General features: G+C 36.6%; 1 protein-coding gene across 1 annotated transcript in view; it reads right to left on the bottom strand.

The window, feature by feature from the left end:
- The window catches only part of NBAS (NBAS subunit of NRZ tethering complex), a 162191-nt gene that overhangs the window by 73513 nt on the left and 67043 nt on the right, over nt 1-21635 (bottom strand). The window contains exons 36-40 of the mRNA XM_048936226.1: nt 20582-20749; nt 19882-19995; nt 19176-19299; nt 14391-14467; nt 13763-13900 (exon numbers count right to left, since the gene is read on the bottom strand). Coding sequence (XP_048792183.1) covers nt 13763-13900; nt 14391-14467; nt 19176-19299; nt 19882-19995; nt 20582-20749 — 621 coding nt within the window. The remainder of the gene's footprint in view (nt 1-13762; nt 13901-14390; nt 14468-19175; nt 19300-19881; nt 19996-20581; nt 20750-21635) is intronic.

Raw genomic sequence — 21635 nt, 5'->3', positions numbered from 1 at the left:
ACAAGGCTGCCGGCAGCTCAGCTTATCGTAGTTCATTATAAACAGAGCTGCAACACACCACTCCTGTACTCCACACACTACGGTGTCCCCAGACCTCATAATGAACCATGATGCTTCACAGCCATCAGCCACCAAGCAACACTTCAGAATGCAAACTGTAGTTGTGACATTTTCCAAATGAAAAAAACAAATGATTTCACTGCTGTGATCTTAAAAATTGTGAATGTACGGGACAAATACGCTCTGCATTTGTTATTATAGAATGACTCTGTTATTAAACTTATGAGCACAGGGCACACAGCAGGATGCATGAAACATTTGAACCTTGAGGCATGCCCTGAACTCGTGTGGATTCCTTGTCATTTTAAATCGATTTTATATATATACTTTTTTCCTTTTCAAGTCTTAGCTGACAGGCTGCTCACCAAGTCATATTAAATGCTACAGGGCATCCTTTTTCTCTTCAGATGATATTTTTCTGAATCCACTAAACATTGCAAACTCATTGATTTTATAAATAACATCAATAGCTCTTTCAAGGTTGCTTAGGAGACTGGTAACAAAATAATAACCCTTCAGAAAAGAGATAGGCAAGCAGAGAAAAGCCTCTACAATGCAACTATATTGGTTGGAAACCAACACACTGCTTATTATATACCCTGGTATCTAATTTTATTTGGTAAGCTACAAAATAGAGCATTGGAGACAGGCAAAATCAGAGTAATAAGAAAAACCTGTTTAATACAATTGCCCAAATTCTCTGCACAATCTGCTAAGAAAGGCAGGCATCTCTGACAACTTCTGCAGGAAAGTTTGGTTTCATTTAGCTTTGTTTCCACTCTCTCCATTACAAAAAGTAGAACCCAGTGTCAGCAGCCTTCTTCCAGTGCACAACATAATGCATTATTCATGAAGAACACAAAGACAATCTTGAAAAAATATTTTCAAACAAGTACAACAGAACAATTTCTTCAAAAATTGCTTCTTAAGAAGATAATTTTTTAATTAAGTTTCATGCACTGTGAAGTTTTTTCACAGTGACACAGAATTTAACTTGAGTATTCACAACAGTAACATAAAAATTACACTAAGACAAATTCAAACCAGTTTACTTTTGGTCCACCTTCATCATACTGGCCACTCCCAGACTTTAAATTTGAAATTGCTTTTTTAAAAGCAAATTATACCACTTGACTTCCAAACATAATATTCTGACCAAGTTGCTATTCTCTCATCTGATGCCTATCACTGATGCCAAGATTCATTCTCCATTTGTTACGCTTTCCTAAAAGCATCTTTATGCTATCTTCCACTTCGTCTACTTATGCTTCAAAGGGCCTTAAGATTATTTAATCAACTTAATTATGTTCATGCTAATACTTTCACCAAATAGCACCTACAAAGAGGTAATAAGCTTGTCAAGACTGCTTTCTTTTTTTTAATCAGTGAACTGTCTTTTCACTACTTTTCTAATCCTCTTTCAGATCATTTCAACATCAAGTTGCAACAAAAATAAAAACACTGAATCAAAGAGCACTTTTGAAAAACAAATAACAATTCTGACTCCATATGTACTGCCTTACATATTTATGTGTGCAAGGCAAAAAAGTGCAACACACTCCTCAAACAAAGAAACGAAAGTGCAAAATCTAATCGCTGTTTATTTATATACATTCAAACTAAAGAAAACACAGAAGTTCTTGTTATTCTTTAACTGCAATTCTTTACTAAGCAATGCGTTGAACTCTTCACCACCAGAAATCTTTCAATCAAGAGTTGTCCCCTTCCACCCCTGACAAGACTTACAGCTCAACTCCCAGAGTACATGAAAACACCTCAAGAGAAATCTCAAAGCCTGTTACTTCACATAACCGAGATCTGCTGTGAAGTTCTCTATTGCTTTTTTTAATTCCATGAAAACTAACTTTCCGCAGTTTCTTGAGACTTATTGGAGTCACACAGTTTTTTTTCCCTCTCAGATATGTCATCTTTTATACTTCTAAAATGCTTTCTTAAACAATGTTGCTTGTACAGCAATTATTAGGCATTCAACACAACCTCACAGAGAAAACAAAGAGGTAAAGTGCTCAGCAGTATCAAACTCTGTAGGAACTTGCAATGTTAAGTATTCATTCTTAAACATTCTTACATTTTCTTTAAATATATTTTTAAAGCAATACGCATAAATTCTTCTATATCCATCAGATACCTGGTTCAATTAGATATGATGCTCTTTTGGGCTTACATGCCAAGGTTTAGGTAGCAGGAGGCTGCAGTTATGGCCTCTGTGAGCACAGCCCAGCACAGTCCCATTGCAGATCAGAGCCAGCTCCAGCTGCTCCAACAGGGACCAGCTCTCCTGAGAAGAGCTGAGCTGCAAGTGACGCTGCTCTGAGAGAACACGTTTAAGAAACAAAAAAAAACTGCCGTGAAACAGCAGCTGGGAGAGAGGAGCATGAAAATGAAAAGAGAAACAGCTCTACTGATACCAAGGGCAGCATGGAAGAAGGGCAGGCAGAGCACCAGGTGCAGAACAGCAGTTCTCTGCAGTCCAGCAGAGGCCATGGTGGAGCAATCTGTCCTGCAGCCAATAGGCACCTGGTGAAGCAGATCTCCATGTGCAACCGTGGTGAAGCGCACAGTGCTTCAGTGGCTGTGGCATGAAGGAGCCACAGCTCAAGGAGAGAACCCAGCCTATGGAGAGGAGCCTGTGGTGGTACAGGAAGGCTGGAGGAGCTGCCAACTGCTGGGACACACCAAGTATTGCCTGAAGGGTGGGCCCCATGATACGGAGTTGAGTTGGAGCAGTGCTTGGAGAGCTGCACCCTGTGGCAAGCCTATGTGGGATCAGATTGGGAAAAACAGCATCTGTGGGAAGGACCCATGTGCAGCAGGGGCAGAGACAAAGCTTTACGGACTGACTGTCCTGCATGACTTCAGGGAGGAGGTAGAAGAGAATGGGGGAGGGGAAGGCGTTTTTAGATTGCCTTTAGTTCTCACTGCTCTGGTCTGTCAGCAATAGGCAATAAATTACAATGTTCTTCCCTCTGCCAAATGTTTTTCTTGTTTCACTAACTGATGATCACCCTGTCCTTACCTCAAGCCCATGAGCTCACTCCATAATTTCTCCCAAGCATTCTGAGAATGCGTAAGGAGAGAACATGGCAGCACTTAGCTATTTACTGGTGTTAAACCTCCACAGATGTTTGTTCTAACAAATACTAATACAGAAATTTCATTATAGCTCTGCTTCCAGCATTCAAAGAAGCCTTAGAGTTTTTAAATGAAAAGGCCATAGTAACCAGCTAGTAACAGTAGCAGGCCAGAAACAAAATCAGCAAAACTGGCAAAAGCACTGTAACTGCAGTATTCATGGGGTTCGCAAATTCTCCTTAAAAATTTTTAATAGGTATGTCTTAAAAAACAAACATCAAAAAATACACACACTACAGCAACTTGCATAAATGCAAACAAACTTTGACAGGCAAGACAGGTAAGAAGTCATACCTGACTTTTCTCTAATGACAACTATTAAAAAATCCTCTGCTACACTGCTCTCTGTTGACTTTCCAGATTCTCTGGATACTTGGTATTGTGTCCAGATGTTCAAGCCCCTGATTTGTCTATCAGATCTCCCCCAGTACTGCCAGATATCTGAATATAGCTCAATCAGGACAGGTATTTTATTTTATAGGAATAAATACAGAAACACAATTTCCAGTGAAGCCCCTGACTTGAACATACTAAATCCTTAACTTTTGAGGCTTTAGTAGAGTTGCCAGGGGAAATTTTCACCATGAAGGACCTATCCAGTGCATTCTACTCATCAGCTGGACTTGTGCTACAATAGGTGCTGTAATGATGCAAACCTACCCAGCATAGATTTTGTTTAGGAACTAAAAATAGAAAGAAAAAAAAGATAAGGTTAAAAAAAAAAAAAAATCAGTTCAGCATAGACCTATTTTAATACCAAGCTATAAGATGCAATTTACTCAGCACAGAACAGGAGAAGCCCCTGTCAATACTGTACTAGCTGTTACCAGAGAGCCTCAACTAGGCAACAGGGTGCACCTGACCAGATGTTTTAAAGCCGCATTATTTTATCACATGCTGGGAGTCACACCTGCATGCCATCGTGGTGCTGCAAAATAAACACTGTGTTCTTTTTTTAAAAAGAATGAGATGTTTTGATCTTGTAATTTCTTCACCGTGATCCCTACAATCTTCAACTACCCTGTGGTTTTGGGTTTTTTTTTTTCGCCTTTTCTTTCCCTTTACAATGCTTCATTCAGCCACACACATTAGAAAAAGAATGTGAATGTGTGGAAATTGTGGAAAAAAAATGATAATAGAAAGGCAGTTTTAGCATAACTGCATCATTAGTATAATTAGATCATTATACTTAGTCTGTTTATTTTAAAAGCAGCAATCTTTCAAACTGCTTTAAAAAGAAGTATTATTCTTTTGGTTTTGTTTTTAATGTAAATGAACCTCAGATTGTAATACAGAAATGACAGGAACACTGATGAAAAAAGATGCCGAGATCACCTAGGTTAATCTGCTCATAATCACCACAAATACATAACTGTCCTGGACCTTTGCAATGATCAAAAGGTAATCATCAAAAGCTGCAGCCACAGTGAGCCATGGGACTACAAAAGGAAAGACAGAATGTGTCAGTTGTGCTGAATCCTTGTAGTACTAGATTTGTTTCAAAACATTTTACATTATCTGAAGAAAAATATCATGCTACAGAGGAATACATACACCAAGCAAAACTAGGAGATGATGTACATGAGCAAAACAAGAGACACCAGATGGGAAGGTGCAAAATTACTGCTATACATGAAGATGCTCTCTGACCACCACCCTACCTCTGGTTGTTGCAGTTTTTCTAAGAAAACCTCATCACTGGAAAGCACTGCCATTTTTAGGAGGAAAGGAGAATTCTCCCTAATCTTCCAAGCAATTTTCACGAATGGTTGCAGCAAGACACTGAACATGCTATAAATCTTATGCAAACAAATATAAAGGAAAAAAAAAAAAAAAAAGGATATAGTCACATCTTTTCCTAAGCAGTGAAGCTCAAGGGAAAGAAAAAAAAAAAAAAGCGTACTGGAAAGAAATAGTTTATATTTGCCTGCTTACTCAGGAAGTAAAACACATCTCTTCATAGGATGTCTTTTCATAAATTAAATCAATTTGTCCTCAATGAAGCCTGCCACCCTGTGAATCAAGAATACGTAATCTTAACTACAGTGTCATATTATTAATTTCCTAGAATCATAGAACAGCCTGGGTTGAAAAGGACCTCAATGATCATCTAGTTTCAACCCTCTGCCACAGGCAGGGTCACCAACCAGCAGACCAGGCTGCCCAGAGCCACATCCAGCCTGGCCTTGAATGCCTCCAGAAATAGAGCATCCACAACCTCCTTGGGCAACCTGTTCCAGTGCATCACCACCCTCTATGTAAAAAATTTCCTCCTAATATCCAAACTAAACCTCCCCTGTGTCAGTTTAAAACCATTCCCCCTTGTCCTATCACTATCCACCCTCATAAACAGCCGTTCCCCCTCCTGTTTATATGCTCCCTTCAAGTATTGGAAGGCTGCAATGAGGTCTCCCCAGAGCCTTCTCTTCTCCAAGCTAGACAAGCCCAGTTCCCTCAACTTTTCTTTTAATTTGGGGTGGCCTGTTTTTCAGATCATAGCTGAATATTTGAATACCTTTTATAACCCACAAGATGTGTGAGAATAAAGTTGTACAAATAAAATGAAATAGACAAGAGCAATTAATCCTCAAGTTGTCAAAGATACAAGTAAGTCTATGTATAAATGTAGACAGTATTAAAACAAGGGTTACAGTCTTAAATGATCCATCAAACAGTTTTGTAATGTACTCTAACATCTCAGTTACATTTAAGTATACTGATTTTGAAACCTGTTAACCTTAAATTTCATGCAAACATGGTTTGTCACGTTATGAATAGAAATAAAATCTAGAAAACTGCATCTGGAAAACTGCTGTTTTTAAAACTAGACTCTAAAAAAGAAGCTATTTGCTTGTTTTGTTTTTGCTGGTTTACATAAATAGAAGGAATGTTTTGTGTTTTCAATAAGCAATGCTGAACTGTCAGGTTTGAAAACTAAAACACTTGAAATAGGGAGGCAGGCAGCATGCTCTGCTGCTGCTTCGTCATACTATGTAGGGAAACTATCTGGATCTTACAATAACTAAAGGTTCTTCAAGATGCTGGTATGAGCAAAGATGTGAGGGAAGCGGAACCCCAAGAAACTCTTCTGCAAGGAACTCCCTGAGAAGAGATTCAATAGAAAGAATGAAGTTATTACCTTTAAATTATGAAGAATATGTTGCTAGCACATAATCTGCTGTTTTAATTTCTTTTTTTAGAAGCTACACTGAAAATGGTATTATAGTTAGACTAAGCAGTACACAAAACCCATTAAAAGAAACCACACTCTCCAAGTTATTTCTAACTCTATCTTCAAAGGTAGAACAACCACAGGTTAGAATTATCAGGGAAGAACAACAGAAAGAAAATGCAGTTACAAACTTTATTTCATGTATACACTCTCTCAAAGGTCAAAACAGCTATATATGTCAAAGAGAACTCAGACAACCAAGATAACTGCAGAACTGGTAGACAATATAATATAAATACCTCCACATCACTGTAATTACTGCCTTCAATTTCCACTAAATGCACTTTATGATAATATCCTAGCAGATGAAATGAGACTACAGAAGTATCACAAGATCTTATAAGAGCCAGCAGCAGGCAAAGCAATGACAACAGATTAGTTTTCAAGTTCAAACAATCCCTAAGTTAAATCAATGGTTTCTTATACAAAAGCTCGTACAGCTGCAGATGGAAGAAAAAAAAAAATAGAATCAAGAGGCTGTGGTTGGTAATAAAATATAAAAATAATGTTTAAAGTTGTCAAGGCAGTTGCCTCCACAGTTATGTTAAATCACTTGTGTCTGAGGAGTTGAACAAATTGCTCTAGTGCCGTTTTAAGTGCATTTTTTGCTTTGTTTTCAATCAGCTCTTCCAGCAAGAGAGAGGAATAATCTGTCCCAAGAGAAAATGTTTTGATAGTTTCTTTTCTCTCATATTCTCTTGCAAACTCTCTCTTATTGGGTAGGATATTGACAAGTCAGACTCAAGTAAAAAAATCTCATCTTGTCATTTCATCTGAACACTGCTCTAGTGGAACTAACACATGATAAATGCAAGGTGAAAATGTCAAATGATAGAACATCTATAAAAAATGGAAAATTACTATATAGTTTTGAGTGAAGTACATACTAAATTCACATTGCATAATCAATTTCCCATTTGCAGGCAGCATTATTCTCACTAAATAACATCTCAATTTTGTCAATTATTCCAATCTTTTGTCCATCTCCCTTTTCTCTAAAAGAAAAAAAAAAAAAAATCACTGTGTTTAGTTTCAGAATAAAATACATTTTGGATGTTCTTTTTGAACATGCCTTAACTCTTATTGTATTTGGCAGCAACTTTAGCAATATACAGACCATGGGATAACAATACATTTCTAGGGTAAGACTTGAGTACAACATGATACTGTTTTAGTTTCTTACATACAGCACGGTATTCTTTTAATTTGTAGTTTCTTGATTGTGTACATGCAAATATTTCCACCTTACTAATTTAAAGCTTGAAAAATACATATTGCATGAGCTACATGGCAGAGCAAAGCACTCATTTTTCCACAATTAACTTCTCAGCAACCATCTTCTTTTACTGTGGTTATTTTCCTGAAATGCTTCTTAGGCTAAAGATATCCCAGCCAAGCCAACATTTATCCTCAACGCTGAAGGATGATGAAACAAAAAAAACAGAGACAGAAAAGCTAATTTCTTACTCAAGAATTCAAGTCTGTTTGTAACTCCAGTAATGTTACTTACACAGGTAACACCTATGAATACAATTTTGCTTAATTATTCTGTGTTCTAAAACAAAAAATCATAGAAAATTTCAATCAGGCTGCTTGCAAAAAATTAAAATTGTTCACAGCTTTACATTAACTTGCAAATAATGAAGTACTATCATATCTGAAGTAGAAAATGCTGACTCCTTTAGTTCACTCAAACACCTTTTTAGCTGTGTTCAAATGTTTGTCATTCTGAAGAGACTCTTTAAAAATCAAATACATTTTGAAAAAGCTGTTTTTAAAGCAAACTGGAAAAACTATACCATCACCTGAAGAAGAAAGTAATATAGAATGTAAAGCCAACCAACTATTCAAAGACTTCCTCAAAATGCTATTGGTCACCTTTATACTCTTTCCCAGAAAGAAACAAAATCATTTGCAAGAAACAAAACAGCAGTTAACCCAACCAAATTTTCTGCGTGAAAATCCATACATAAGTCTCCAGAGGAACACAGGCAAGTTGGACCTCAAACATCTGCCAAAATGCAAGGTTTGAAGATCATCTTTTCTAACTGAGTATTTCTAAATAGCTGGCACGAGAAAAACATTTTCCCTTCTTTCAGAAGCAGGATTTAGGCTCACAGCCTGTATAACTCTCACAAAATAAAAATAATGCAATACTCTCTTATTAAGTGCAATTCATCCTGATGAAATAAGACCAGGGGAAAAAAGCTATTATTAAAACTAATTTTTGAGGGGCCTACATATTATTTGGTCCTATCTAAGCATGATGATTCTTTGTAGTGTTGTGAGTTTAGATAAAGAAATATGAGGCTATACAAAACAAGGGCTTCTCTATATACACGTGTCAATCAAATGCACATAACTGTCACACTCTGCAGTGTCACTAACTGTTGCTATGACCAGAAGATGTACAAAAGGAACTGCTAGTTCAGGAGAACTTAAGTTTTAAGCCTTAGAATGCAACAGAGTTCAGTGAACTGTGAGATTTTTTTTTTTACTTTTTATTTTTTAAACGTATTCTTGTTAATATATCATTAAGCAAACTAACAAAGCGCGACAGGACAAGGAGGAAACAAAAAGGGCTAAGAAAAGAAACTGAAACTATCTTAATATTGGCTAAGCTGATAGCAACAAGTTCTAAAAAGTAGTTCAAAATCAGCTACAGAATTGGCAGAATCACTTGGTGACAAGGTGTGAAAGGGGTGCTCATAGGTAAGTCCATAGCTAAGGAAATCTATGAGCTCGGACATCACTGTGATCAGATGGAAAGCACCCTTGAGTTCTTGAGAAACACAAACATGGAATTACATTAGCAAACAGGCTAAGGTGCATGAACACTTGTTCTGATGGCTCATTAGATCTGCTGCTCTCTCTCCACAATTTAGCCTTCTTAAACAATATTTAGTGAGTTTGAAATAAGTCTTTACTTTCAATATCCTCCACTGAGAATCCTACCAAAAAAATGTAGCATAAAAAATAAGGATGGGAGTTCTGCTTCTTTGACTTAATGTAAGTGCATCTATAATTAAAATCAATCTTATATAAATAAGTGATTGAACTATCTAGGGGCCAGGTCAAGCCCACAGAATGAACACCCATAAGATCAATATAAATTTCTATGTGTTCAGTTCTAAGTTCAAAGCACTCTCCCTTTGACCTTGCCTTCATTAATGCAAAAATGTGTATATGATATATATGCAAACATATTGGTTGGCATGCTACAACTTAAAACTGCTCCACATGCCATTTCTTTTTTTCCCTATGGGAAATTATCCTATGGAAAATGACAGGAGAATAAGCCACAAGTGACATATTTGTCACAGCCACTCAGCACAGTTAAAGACTACAGATGTCACTGTACTGAGGGTAGATGAAAAGATAAACACAGAAATAATAGTCAGACAATGACAGGGGATAAATTAAAAAAAAAAAAAAAAAAAAAGGAGGAATAGCAGAGAAGTGAAATACACAAAGATTGTTATATAAACAGGAAGATAAATAAAAAATAAAACCAAAGAAAAAACTACTTCGCAGATAGTGAATTTATGTGAGGTGAAACAGCTCATTCTGCCTCTTATAAAGAAATGGATAGAGGCATCCTTAACCAGCAAGAAACAGAAAAGAGAAGCAGGTGAAGCATATGGAGCACAAATTCATTTTATAATTACACTTTTTCCACATAGCAATTAAAAAAAATTAATAATAGTAATAGTAAAAAGAAATCAGTTAAGTCAGACTACTTCACACTGTGGAACAGAAATCTCAGTTTCTTCACCAACTATGATAAACCTCATAAGAGCCACTAAAAAGAATCACTGAAGTTACTGTTTTGACATATTTCTAGTTGCAATGAACAACAACAACAAAAAAAAAAAGAAAACCAACACACCACAAGAATGAAAGTAACAGCTTAAGGAATAATATAAATATTTAAGGATTTTCCGCCACGCTCACTTTTCCCCATCTTCTATTAATTGCACAATTCTCCTTCCTCTCTGAGATTTAGCAGTACTTATCAGAACTGTTGCTTGATGCTCCAAGAAAAAACCTAGCTTCACACCTAAATTAGTAAAAGACTCTTCTCCCAAACCACTGAAACAGTTCAGTATTAAATTATTATCATGGAGACAAGAACATAATAAATCAGTTAACCTTAATTACATCTTTTCACCCATTTTTAGAGAAAACAGATCTCCATACACGTGTATTCTGGTCACTTATCATCAGGAAAGAACAAATGAGGAGATAAACTGTTAACAGAAATTAAATTATCCAGTGAATCTCATTCTCAGCTCTACAACTTTTCATCACATGCAGTCTATGACATCATGAGGTTACAGACACAGTGGGACAGCTCAGATGATTGGAGTGTTATAATGGACGGAAAGAGCATCTTCACAAAAAGCAGAGAGTAAAGCTGTATTTGATAAAGCTGCTTAAATTCAGCCTTTCTGTGGAAAGATTGATAGGGAAAAATGTGGGTCATGATTAGAGGGAATCTAGAAAAAGAAAGAAACATTACAGTAAGAAAAAGAAAGAAACACTGTAGTAGATTAAGTGTTACAGACCACTTGAAAGAGAAAAAATTAACAAAATCCTTCAGAGAACTGTAAAATCAAGAATCTTGGCTCCTACATAAAACTCTCCCTAAAATCTGCTGGACAGGCAACAAGGCAGAATAAAGCAATTCTGATTGCTAAAGTGCCAGGCACAGATGAAGAAAAACCACTGCAGAATGTGATATTAAATATCAGACCTTGATGCTGGGACCAAAACACAGAAATTTCAAAGGAATAAAGGAAGGCTAACAGGAAGATAAAGATGCTGGCCTCTAGGACATTAAACATTGCCTTTAAAGGTAGCCTTCCTCCCATACAATCCTACCTGTCAGCTTTTGAAAATCACTGTAGAGGGGAAGGTGAGCTGGATCATCTTAAAATTACAGAATAATTCAGAGACAACTCTCAAAATGCACATACAGAAGGCAGCTGCAGAAGCAGCCTTACTGAGACATAGTGACTTGTTACTAACTACTAACTAAGCTTAAAAAAGAAAGCGTTACAAAAAAGGAAGAGAAGGATGAATATTACAGAAATGTAATTTTGAAAGGATAGAAGAACATAGAAACACTGCCTAGAGACAAAGGACTGGAATTAGAAAGTTAGCTCAAGTCAGAATTCTGAATGGATACCAGGAATAATAAGAAGGGTTTCTATAGTTACAGCAGCAGCAAAATGAACACTGGAAATTTTGGGTCCACTCTTCACAGTATTTTGCCTTGATTTTCAGTGTCAAAGTATCCCAGATTCCTGGACCTAGAAGCCAAGCTGGGGAGAGAAAGACATTATTCACTGTAGAAAAGACTTAAGGACTGCTTAATTAAGCTGGATATAATCAGCTTAGATGTCAAAACAAAATGCATCCAAAGGTTCCTAAGGAGCTAGCCAGCATCACTGCCAGGGTTTTCACTGCCATATCTGAAAGAGATGGGATAAAGAGAGGAGGCCCTGAGGCTATGTAAGAACTGTTCAGCAACAGTTAGAACACTGCTGTGTTATCAACACATTTAGCTACAAATGCAAAGCGCTGCAACAGGAAGAAGGGCTGTGATGAAGAAAATCAACTCCATTCCAGGCAGACCCAGAACATACTTAGACCACATTTAAAATAATTACATATATATATAAAATTTAGCTCCTAAAAGGGTAATGAGAATCACCTCACATCAATGCTTTCCATGCCTGTTCTACTACTACTGAATTATTTTTCTCATTTCTTCCGTCTGGCATAATTCTTGCAGATCTTTATCCATGGTTTTATTAAGTTGTGGAACTCCATTAGTGTCTCCCTCACAGTAAGAAGCTAATACAGCTCAAATGCCATAAACTATGTTTACATTATAATAACAACTTCAAAATCAAGTCATCTTGGGTACAAAAATAGAGATGCTTTACTCTCTTTGTTTCTCCTTATTACAAAGAAATAACATCATCAAAATATACATTCTCCACTTGATTTTCTTCTACATATCAATAGTATAAAGAAGATAATGAGAATTTCTGGAAACCAGTGATTCTGTTCTGATGTGCAGATTTTAACAGTATTTCAGGTCACAGTAAAAAGTCAAGCCTGGGTCCAACAGAACTACTGATTCATAAGAATCATAGAAGATCAACTACAACCATCCACCTACCACCAGCATTTCCCACTATACCATATCTCTTAGTACAATATTTAAATGTTTCTTGAGTACCTCCAGGGACAGAGATTCCACCATCTCCCTAGGCAGCCCATTCCAGTGCCTCACCACTCTTTCGGAGAAGAAACTTTTTTTTAAACACCCAACACGAACTTGAGCCCATTCCCTCTAGTCCTGTAGATTCCTTCAAAACACGTTACTTAACTAACTAGAAAGTCCTAAAAATAATGGAAGAGGAACTCTCCCTACCACCACCATTATTCTTGGAATAAAACAATTTTCATTCTGAGAAATTTTTGCCACTGTGCCAGAGGCACCCCCATCTACTATTTTGAAAGATTTATATAATGTTTCTTTAAAACAAATACAGGAAACAAAGAGCTCTCCATCCTTCTACACAGTTTCTTAAAAATTCAGCTAGAATTGTTGGACAAGATATTAGTTTCAATGGACTACAGGAATATTCCCTGTTGTGATTTAGAACCTGACTTTTGCATCAACTGTAATTCCTACTAAGAAACCTGAGTCTGACAAACTTTTGTATATCATCTTTCATATTTAGTTTATTTGTTGCACAGCTCCTTTAATAAAAGGCAATGAATTGCAAACAGAGCCATGCTGCTTCAAAACCAACAAGGAAATTAACAACTTTATCAATAAATGAGGATGAATTCTCAGGACACCATCTGTGAATTAAAATATAGAACAACACATGTCAAGAAAGGCCATGGAAATTTTTTGGACAGTGTTGTTCTCACTTAAGTAGGCACTTTAGTCATCCTAGGAAGTTCTGAATCTGTATTGCAAGAAGTATTGCAGTACTGCAAGAACAGGATATGTGCATTATTGTTCAGTGTTTATATGCAACACTGAAGGTGGCTAGTATAAATGGCATGTGAAACTGTGATTCGGGAACAGATAATACAGTCTTCCAGAATTTTTTTTGAGTACTTGTCTGTTTACAGCACTGTGGAAGAACCATTATGCATAACTTACCAAGTTGCTCACAGTGCAAGTTAGATCATTTCCTTAACAGGCTTAACTCACATAACCAATTATTTAAATAACTTTAATGCTGCACAGAAATGAATATGGTTTTAAAAAGAAAAAATACTAACCCTGTAGAGAGGGTGGCACTTGTCCTTGAAGCATGGTGCCAAACGAGCATAGATCTGCAGGCTATAGTAATAACTTGCCAGCTGGAGGGATATTGCAGAATGCAATTGCTTTTCAAAGCATTTGTCGGCATCCACCACCTAGGAGAAAGAAAGCATTAATTTAAATGAAAGAATTAGCAAGTGTACAATGTTAAGTGCACAAACTTTCTAAAAGCTCCTTGCTGTGATTTAGAAATAACTCTGACTATGTTTTTCTGGCACAGAAATAAATCAACAGCTTTCCCATGCTACACAAAGATAATTCTATACAAATATATTTTTCTCTCCTTGCACAAACACCTAACCAAATTCCCAAATGATGGCTTTGCTTATTCTATACCATAAAAGTTATTACTTAGTTACACTGCAACTGTCAGTCAGTGGCCTGTTGACAAAAATGTCACTTCATCAGTGTCATCTTTGTAACCTAGTCCAATAGCATTTGTGCATGCAGAATTACCTTTAAATGCACCTGTCCAAACATTTATTTTTTTATTTGAATTCCAAGAAAGCTCTAAGGAAATTACATTTTCTTATGCAATTCTGAAGTCCTTTGAAAAACATATGTATAAAATCAGTATCAACATACCTGCGGCAGTGCAAGCAGATAGGCAAGAGCCAGGGCCATATCATTTGGTAAAGCATCACTTGCCAGTTGTAACAGAACTGCAGTACATATGGAAGGAAAATAATGCTTGGATTAGTGACCCATCCAGCCTTGACAGTTAGCAGATAAAATGGTTTTCACTTACCTTTATTTTATTAGACGCTAGCTTGAAGAACTTAATACATATTCAATTAAACACTAATCAGAAACAGAGAATATGTAATTAAACTGCAACACAGCTTTACCTTGATTTCCCAACAAAGTGTTCCATGCATTAACCAAACAAGAATGAGACAGCGTGGTAACAGATGTTAAACAAAGCCACTGAAAGATCATCAGTACTTATATTTACTATAAGTAAATGTTTCTTGTAAAGTCAAGGCACTAACACGATGTGCCAAATGTTACAAGATACCAACTAGAGGAATTGCACAAAATGTTTTCTTTTCAAGCATGAGCTCAAATTCACTTACAACTGAATACAAGATGACATATCAAAAACTTTTAACTTAAAATAAAAAATTAAGAGCAACAAATGGCATAATTTTTTAAATAAGAAACACTAAAACAAAAAGGACCTGGGGGTCCTGATGGACGAGAGACTGAATATGAGCCAGCAGTGCGCTCTGGCAGCTCGAAAGGCAAATGGGATCCTGGGCTCCATCAGGAGAGGGGTGGCCAGCAGGGACAGGGAGGTGATTGTCCCTCTCTACTCGGCTCTTGTGAGGCCCCATCTGGAGTACTGTGTCCAGGTGTGGAGCCCTCAGTACAAGAAAGACATTGAGATTTTGGAAAGGGTCCAGAGGAGGGCGACTAAGATGATCAGGGGGCTGGAGCACCTCCCCTATGAGGACAGGCTGAGGGAGTTGGGCTTGTTCAGCCTGGAGAAGAGAAGGCTGCGGGGTGACCTCATTGCAGCCTATCAATACCTGAAGGGAACCTACACCCAGGAGGGGAGTAAACTCTTCAGAAGGGCTGACAATAGCAGGACTAGGGGAAATGGATCCAAGTTGAAGGAGGGAAGATTTAGGTTGGATGTTAGGGGGAAGTTCTTTACTAGGAGAGTGGTTAGGCCCTGGAACGGGCTGCCCAGAGAGGTTGTGGATGCCCCGTCCTTGGACGTGTTTAAGGCCAGGTTGGACGGGGTCCTGGGCAACCTGATCTGAATGTGTATGTTTGGTGGCCCTGCTAGGCAGGGGGGTTGGAACTACATGATCCTTGGGGTCCCTTCCAACCTGGGTGATTCTGTGATTCTGTGAAAAAGAACATGCGAGGAAATTCCCCAAAACATTATAGTGAGAAACAAGTTTATTTGGATTAAACACATTGTAAAGAACTGCAAAAAAAAAAATCACTTAACTATATCACAGACAACTATACCTAAAATGCATTATCCAAGTAAGAAGTTATAAGCTACAGTTACATATAAGCTTTGGACAATCGTGTAACTAGAAAGGCATCACTGACTATGATTAGGTCTGTTACTAAGCAGCATACAGATAACTAGAAGAGAAGTTTCCTTAATTAAATACTAGTGTTCATTTTTAACAAATTCTAAAGCTAAACTTAGAAGGTACATGAGAAAATGAAATTACTAAGAAAACTGGAAATATAGGAAAACTAAGATCTTAAGCAGACACCATAATTCTTACAACTGCTTTTCCTTTCTGTTTTTCTGCCATTAGGAAAAGAGCAAAAACAAAACAAACCAGAAACTCCTACATCTAAAGAAAATTTAGAGTACAGAAAACAGATTAGCTAGTCTTCTTCCAGCATATTTACATTTCAATACAAGAAAAAGGAGAGAAGGGGAAAAAAAATTCTTAACACAGACACACACACACACACACACTTCACAGAACCTCTCACATACACACGAAACCCACTGAACAATAACCTCCTAGGCTGCTGCCACATATTTGAAACAGAATGTGAAGCACAAAGATGTAGTAGAAATGAATACAAATAATATTTTTCCTAATTGCAATGATTCTGACCATAAAAGACATACTTCAAATAAAACTGACAAGAAGTTATCTGCTTTCCCTACATTATAAATCCCCAGCTTCCTTTTTGTTTAAAAATAGAAACCATTATGTTTTCCTTTTTGCAAAAAAAGGGAACAAAGGTGGCACAGACACAGTGAAAATACCTATGATTTGATGATTAATAACAGGCTTGCTCCTTTATGCATTATTTTCTTTTGTACCAAAGTGAAGCATCACTGTGGTTGCTACAGAAGATTCAACAGTTGCAAAATAATGATGTTGATGAGGTTAATATTCCCTACTCCCAAAACTGCACATAAGCTATTAATTCCAGAAGGAAGTTCAAAAATCTAAGGAAGCTCAGATCAGAAACTACTAAAGGAATCATAAGCATACTAGGGGAAAAAAAAGCTTTTTTTTTTTTTTTCTCCAGTCAGTAGAACCTCTCTTTGCTTATTTTAAGAAAGTCTCAAGTATCTGTATTCTATATATATTGTGAAAACCACCCTTAATGCTTGCTGGCAAGAAGCGCTTTTACTTTACACACACAGTTCCCCCCAAAAGAATTCTCTGTTCCAATGAATACGAACGTTTGAATGATCAACTATAATTTTCTGATTATCACTAACTTGCCATTAGGCTGAAGATTTACGTACTGGCCCCCAGCCAGATACAACAAGCAAATTTCTATGTGACAGGTATTCACAGAGGCTGTCTGGATGGTAACATTTCAGCTACTGCAAATACAAAACTGTTCATCAGATTGTATGCTTCAAATAGCTTTTACCATTAGTTTCTTGCTGCTGACAGCTTGTTTCTACTACATTCAAAATAACCTGGATACTGTTCAAGCAAACATAGTAGAACTCAGGCAAAACCTAACAACAAAATCTTTATAAATTAGTTTGCAAAAATGATATTTTGTATTGTAGTATCTCTACTTAAGCAGAAAAAACTGCAAGCAGAAAAAGACAAACTTCAGCTCTGACCTCTTTTCCCTTTCTCTGGAGAATTCATGACCAAAAAACTTCAAGGGTATACAACACTGTATTCTCTTCCAACTTAACATCTGCAACTAGACAACTGCCCAGCTAGCAAATATTTCACCCTCCAGACAACAATCACAACAACAAAGCACCAAACCAATAGCACCATAGCCAGTATATGATTTCATTCACACTCTTGCATGAAGCTCAACATAAAGTTCCCAGTTAAGAGTACTTAAGAGTAGGAACTACTTCCGTTCTCATTTCTTCTGAGAAAGAATACACTCTGTACTGAATAAATATATACATACACATTTCTGGGGAGGCCTGTGTGCAAGTATGTGCTCACGTACCTATGTACATCCTTCTACCGATGCAAACATACAAATACATACACATGAAGACAAAAATCATTCAGTTTTATGTCTCCACTATAGCACCATGTAGCGCTATGGGGATTCTCTAACATGTAAAACCACCAGGTTGAAACTGGAGACTATGGATATTAGCAGGATGCCACTTTGTCCCGGCACATATCTTTGCAAAACTTACAAAGATGTAAAATTATTCAGACTGCTGCCAAATTTGAAGTTTGCCAAAGGGATTAAACATAACAGGAATAGCAAAATAGGGAGGATAACGAATGATAAACAAAGTGCCAACAAACATATAGAAATATTTTCATTTTTTGATATTTTTTTTCCTCCACTTCTTGTGCACATTTTGACTTCATAACACGAGGTTTTTTTGGAAGGAAGAGGAAGAAAATGTGACAAATGTAATTTACCAACACCTAGGAAGCGTCAACTTTTCCAATGTTTCACACAAATGTATCCTCATTTATGTTTGTGATTGTTGACATTATGTCACATATATTATTATTACAATTAAACTGTAGTAGTTATTTGTAGAAATAGCACATATCTGAAATTACAGAACTGTATACGTGTAAAATAACATGGTTTTCATTGAACATTTGAAATAAAACTGCATGGATTATGAAGAAAGTCTCACTTTAAACTTTTCTCATCCTGTAAGTGAACTAATACACTCACTTTTCTTGGCAGATCTTCCCATAGAGTAAAATATAATAGATTTCTTCCTTCAAAAGGCACTAACAGTAAATATTTAAACAGATCATTTCTTAAACTAGCAAGAAATTGCCAAAAGGAATATCAAACAACTGAAGGAGTTTTGTTTTGCTTTTAAAAAGTGGAACTATTTCCATTAACAAGTCACTGAGTATGATCTATAAAACTTAAAAGTTTAAGAAAAGACAAAAAGTTCTACTGTTTCCAGAAATCGGAAATTGAGAAGTTACATACCAAATAAAATACTGCAATGATCCTGCAATAAGAATTGCTGTTTTAAACAAGGGCACGAGCTCTGAACAAATAGAGTTACTAACAACGTGTTGTAAATTTCATTTTAAATATTTGTAGTTTGCAGTATTAACGAAATATTCAGCATTTTTTTTCTTCATAATGTTCATAACCTTGTCAGTCTCTTGAATAACAGTTTCTATTTATTTAAAGCCAACTTTCATATTTAAAATTTCTGGTTTCTACTGAGTGACTCCTTTTAGAAACAGCACTTCTCTAAAAACTGTATCTACTCCTATTAAGACTACTTACCAACCCATGAAGTTAAACTAGAATAATTTGTACAAACTATCAAGACAGTACTGAAAGCATTATGTACCATTCTCCACACTTAAACTCATCCAAAGCTTCTGCTGTACTTACTATATTATAGTTAAGTACAAGAGTGAATACACACACACACACTCATACCTTCTGTAGTTGGAAGCAGGTCTTTTGCTTCACTCTTCGTTTCTGTGAGTTTTTCTGTCCTCAACAATACTTCTGCGAAACTTTCCAAAGAATTGTTCTGGTACGTACCGTAGCTGATTTCAGACTAGAAGTAAAACATGGTAAGTGATGCATGCACACTACACACTGCAGTTACAATCATCAACCTCAGTTCTTTCTTTTGCTCTCATTTCTATTTAATTCTGGAATTTATCCACAGAATTAGAGAATAGTTAAGGATGAAAGGAACCACTTAGGATCATCTACTCCCAATACCTCTGCTTCAGACAGGGTTATCTAACACGCTGCACAGGATCACATCACGGCAAGTTTTAACCATCTCCAGTCCAGAACCTGACTCCACACCCCCCCAGGCAACTTGGTTTCAGCGCTCAGTCACCTCCCACAGTGACTTTTTTTTTTCTCATATGCAGATGAAACTTCCTGTGTTTGAGTTTGAGCCCTAGCCTCTTGTCCTGATGTCATGCACTGAAGTCTAGCCTCATTCTGTTGATATCCACCCTTAAGGTATGAATAAGAATTCCCTCTGTCTTCTATTTTTCCTACTGTCACACAAAACTTCAGATTCTTGCAAATCAAACGTATCATCAAAAATCTATACATTCCTTAATTATAAATCTAGAAAAAAAAAAAAAAAAAGATTCAGAACTCTGTAACTGAAACTTACTTCTGCAACATACGGGTCAGCAATTAGAGACTCATAAAATGGATGACAGCCTTGCTTTTCCACTGTGATATTTTCTCCCAGCCCACTTTTTAATACATCTCCAAGTTCTTGTCCCTGGGGAAAGGAAAAAAAAGGTACAGCTTAGTTGTATACAAAACCTCATTGAAACCTCTGTACTGTTATTCAAAAGTGTATAGTATAGTATAAAGTAAAAATATTCCTGAAATCAATGGAGAGCAAGACAAGCAACATCCTACACAAAGATTTTTTATTTTATTTTATTTTTTAAATCACACTTAACAGTGACATTGCAGAAACTGGTATCAAGAATATTATAGAAAATCCACTCAAATAAGCAATATGGGAAAAAAAAAACTGAAAAATAAACAGCTCCAAAGATAACTTCAGTACTTAAATTGTTAACTTCACTGTGCTCTATTCTCCAAAGTTCTGAATTTCAACCAAGTTTAAACCATGCCTTCTCACACTATGCTAAAAAAAAAAAAAAAAAAGCAAGAGAAAAACTAGGAAGAGGAAGCACCTTCAAGCACATTATTTCATTGGGATTCGCTTGTCAACAGCCCCTTGATGTCAGTAGTTAATTTATTAGTTTGAGTTGACAGATATCTACAAGGAGCCCTCCTACAGTAACATATCAGTAAATATGTAAACGTCTCAAGACACATCAGCAATCCCTTACATGTAACGGTCGAAGGTAAGTTAGTGATCTCTTCCACCACTGACCATCACTGACAGCATGCAGCATAGCTTTTGTAGTCATAGTTGTGTTAGACAACACCTTCATGGTTTTTGTTGTTGTCCAGTACAACAGATCAGCAGACTGGCTAGCGGAGATGTTGGTATCATCCTGCGAGCACATCCAACACACAGTGATAAGTGTTAGACCCATGTTTTAATTACAATAATGACCTAATGCCAAAACACATTAGAATTTACAGTGTGTTAATATGCTGTATTAATAACTTATTTCAACATTCATTAATTTAGGCAATGGCTGTCGTAAAAAAAAAAAAGTTAAGTAAGAGTTTAAATCTGAAGTCAGTAGCACGATCAGTAGAACATTTTGCCTCTTATTCAGTTGTAATCTCACATGTCCAGATGCAACTGCACATAACTCCAAAGTTTATCATGACAATGTTTTAATTTATGTACTCAGCAATAAAAAAAAAGCAATCTCTCTATGATTGAGAACATCAAACATGCTGAAGTTAATCTTCAGCAATTCAAGCAACCTGATAGTAGAGACAATCTTATATTATTAAAGGTAGCATTTATTGAGTTTTCAGTAAACTGTAAACAATCATCTCCACAGAAAGCAAAGAAGTATCAAGACTTGAAATTCTCACTCAGCACTTACAAGGTAGATAGAAATACAGTATATCTAACAGAATGCAATGAAGAATCTTAGTCTATGCTCAAGCCTAAAACATTTTTGCAACATACACACATTCAAAGAATCATAGAATGGCTTAGGTTGGAAGGGACCTTAAAGATCATTTAGTCCCAACTCCACCGCCATGGGCAGGATTGCCAATCACCAGATCATGCTGCCCAGGGCTCCACCGGACCTGGCCATGACCATTTTGAAGGATAGGGCATTCACAACTGGTGGGGGCAACCTGTGCCAGGGGCTCACCACCGTCTAGCAAAGAATTTCTTCCAAATGACTAACCTAAATTTCCCCTACTTTATTTTAAATCAGCCATTCCCCTTCTCCTATCACTATTAGTCCA

This window comes from Lagopus muta, chromosome 2, assembly GCF_023343835.1.
Source record: "Lagopus muta isolate bLagMut1 chromosome 2, bLagMut1 primary, whole genome shotgun sequence".
In the NCBI taxonomy this organism is placed as follows: domain Eukaryota; kingdom Metazoa; phylum Chordata; class Aves; order Galliformes; family Phasianidae; genus Lagopus; species Lagopus muta.
This window is presented reverse-complemented; position numbering and strand designations above follow the sequence as displayed.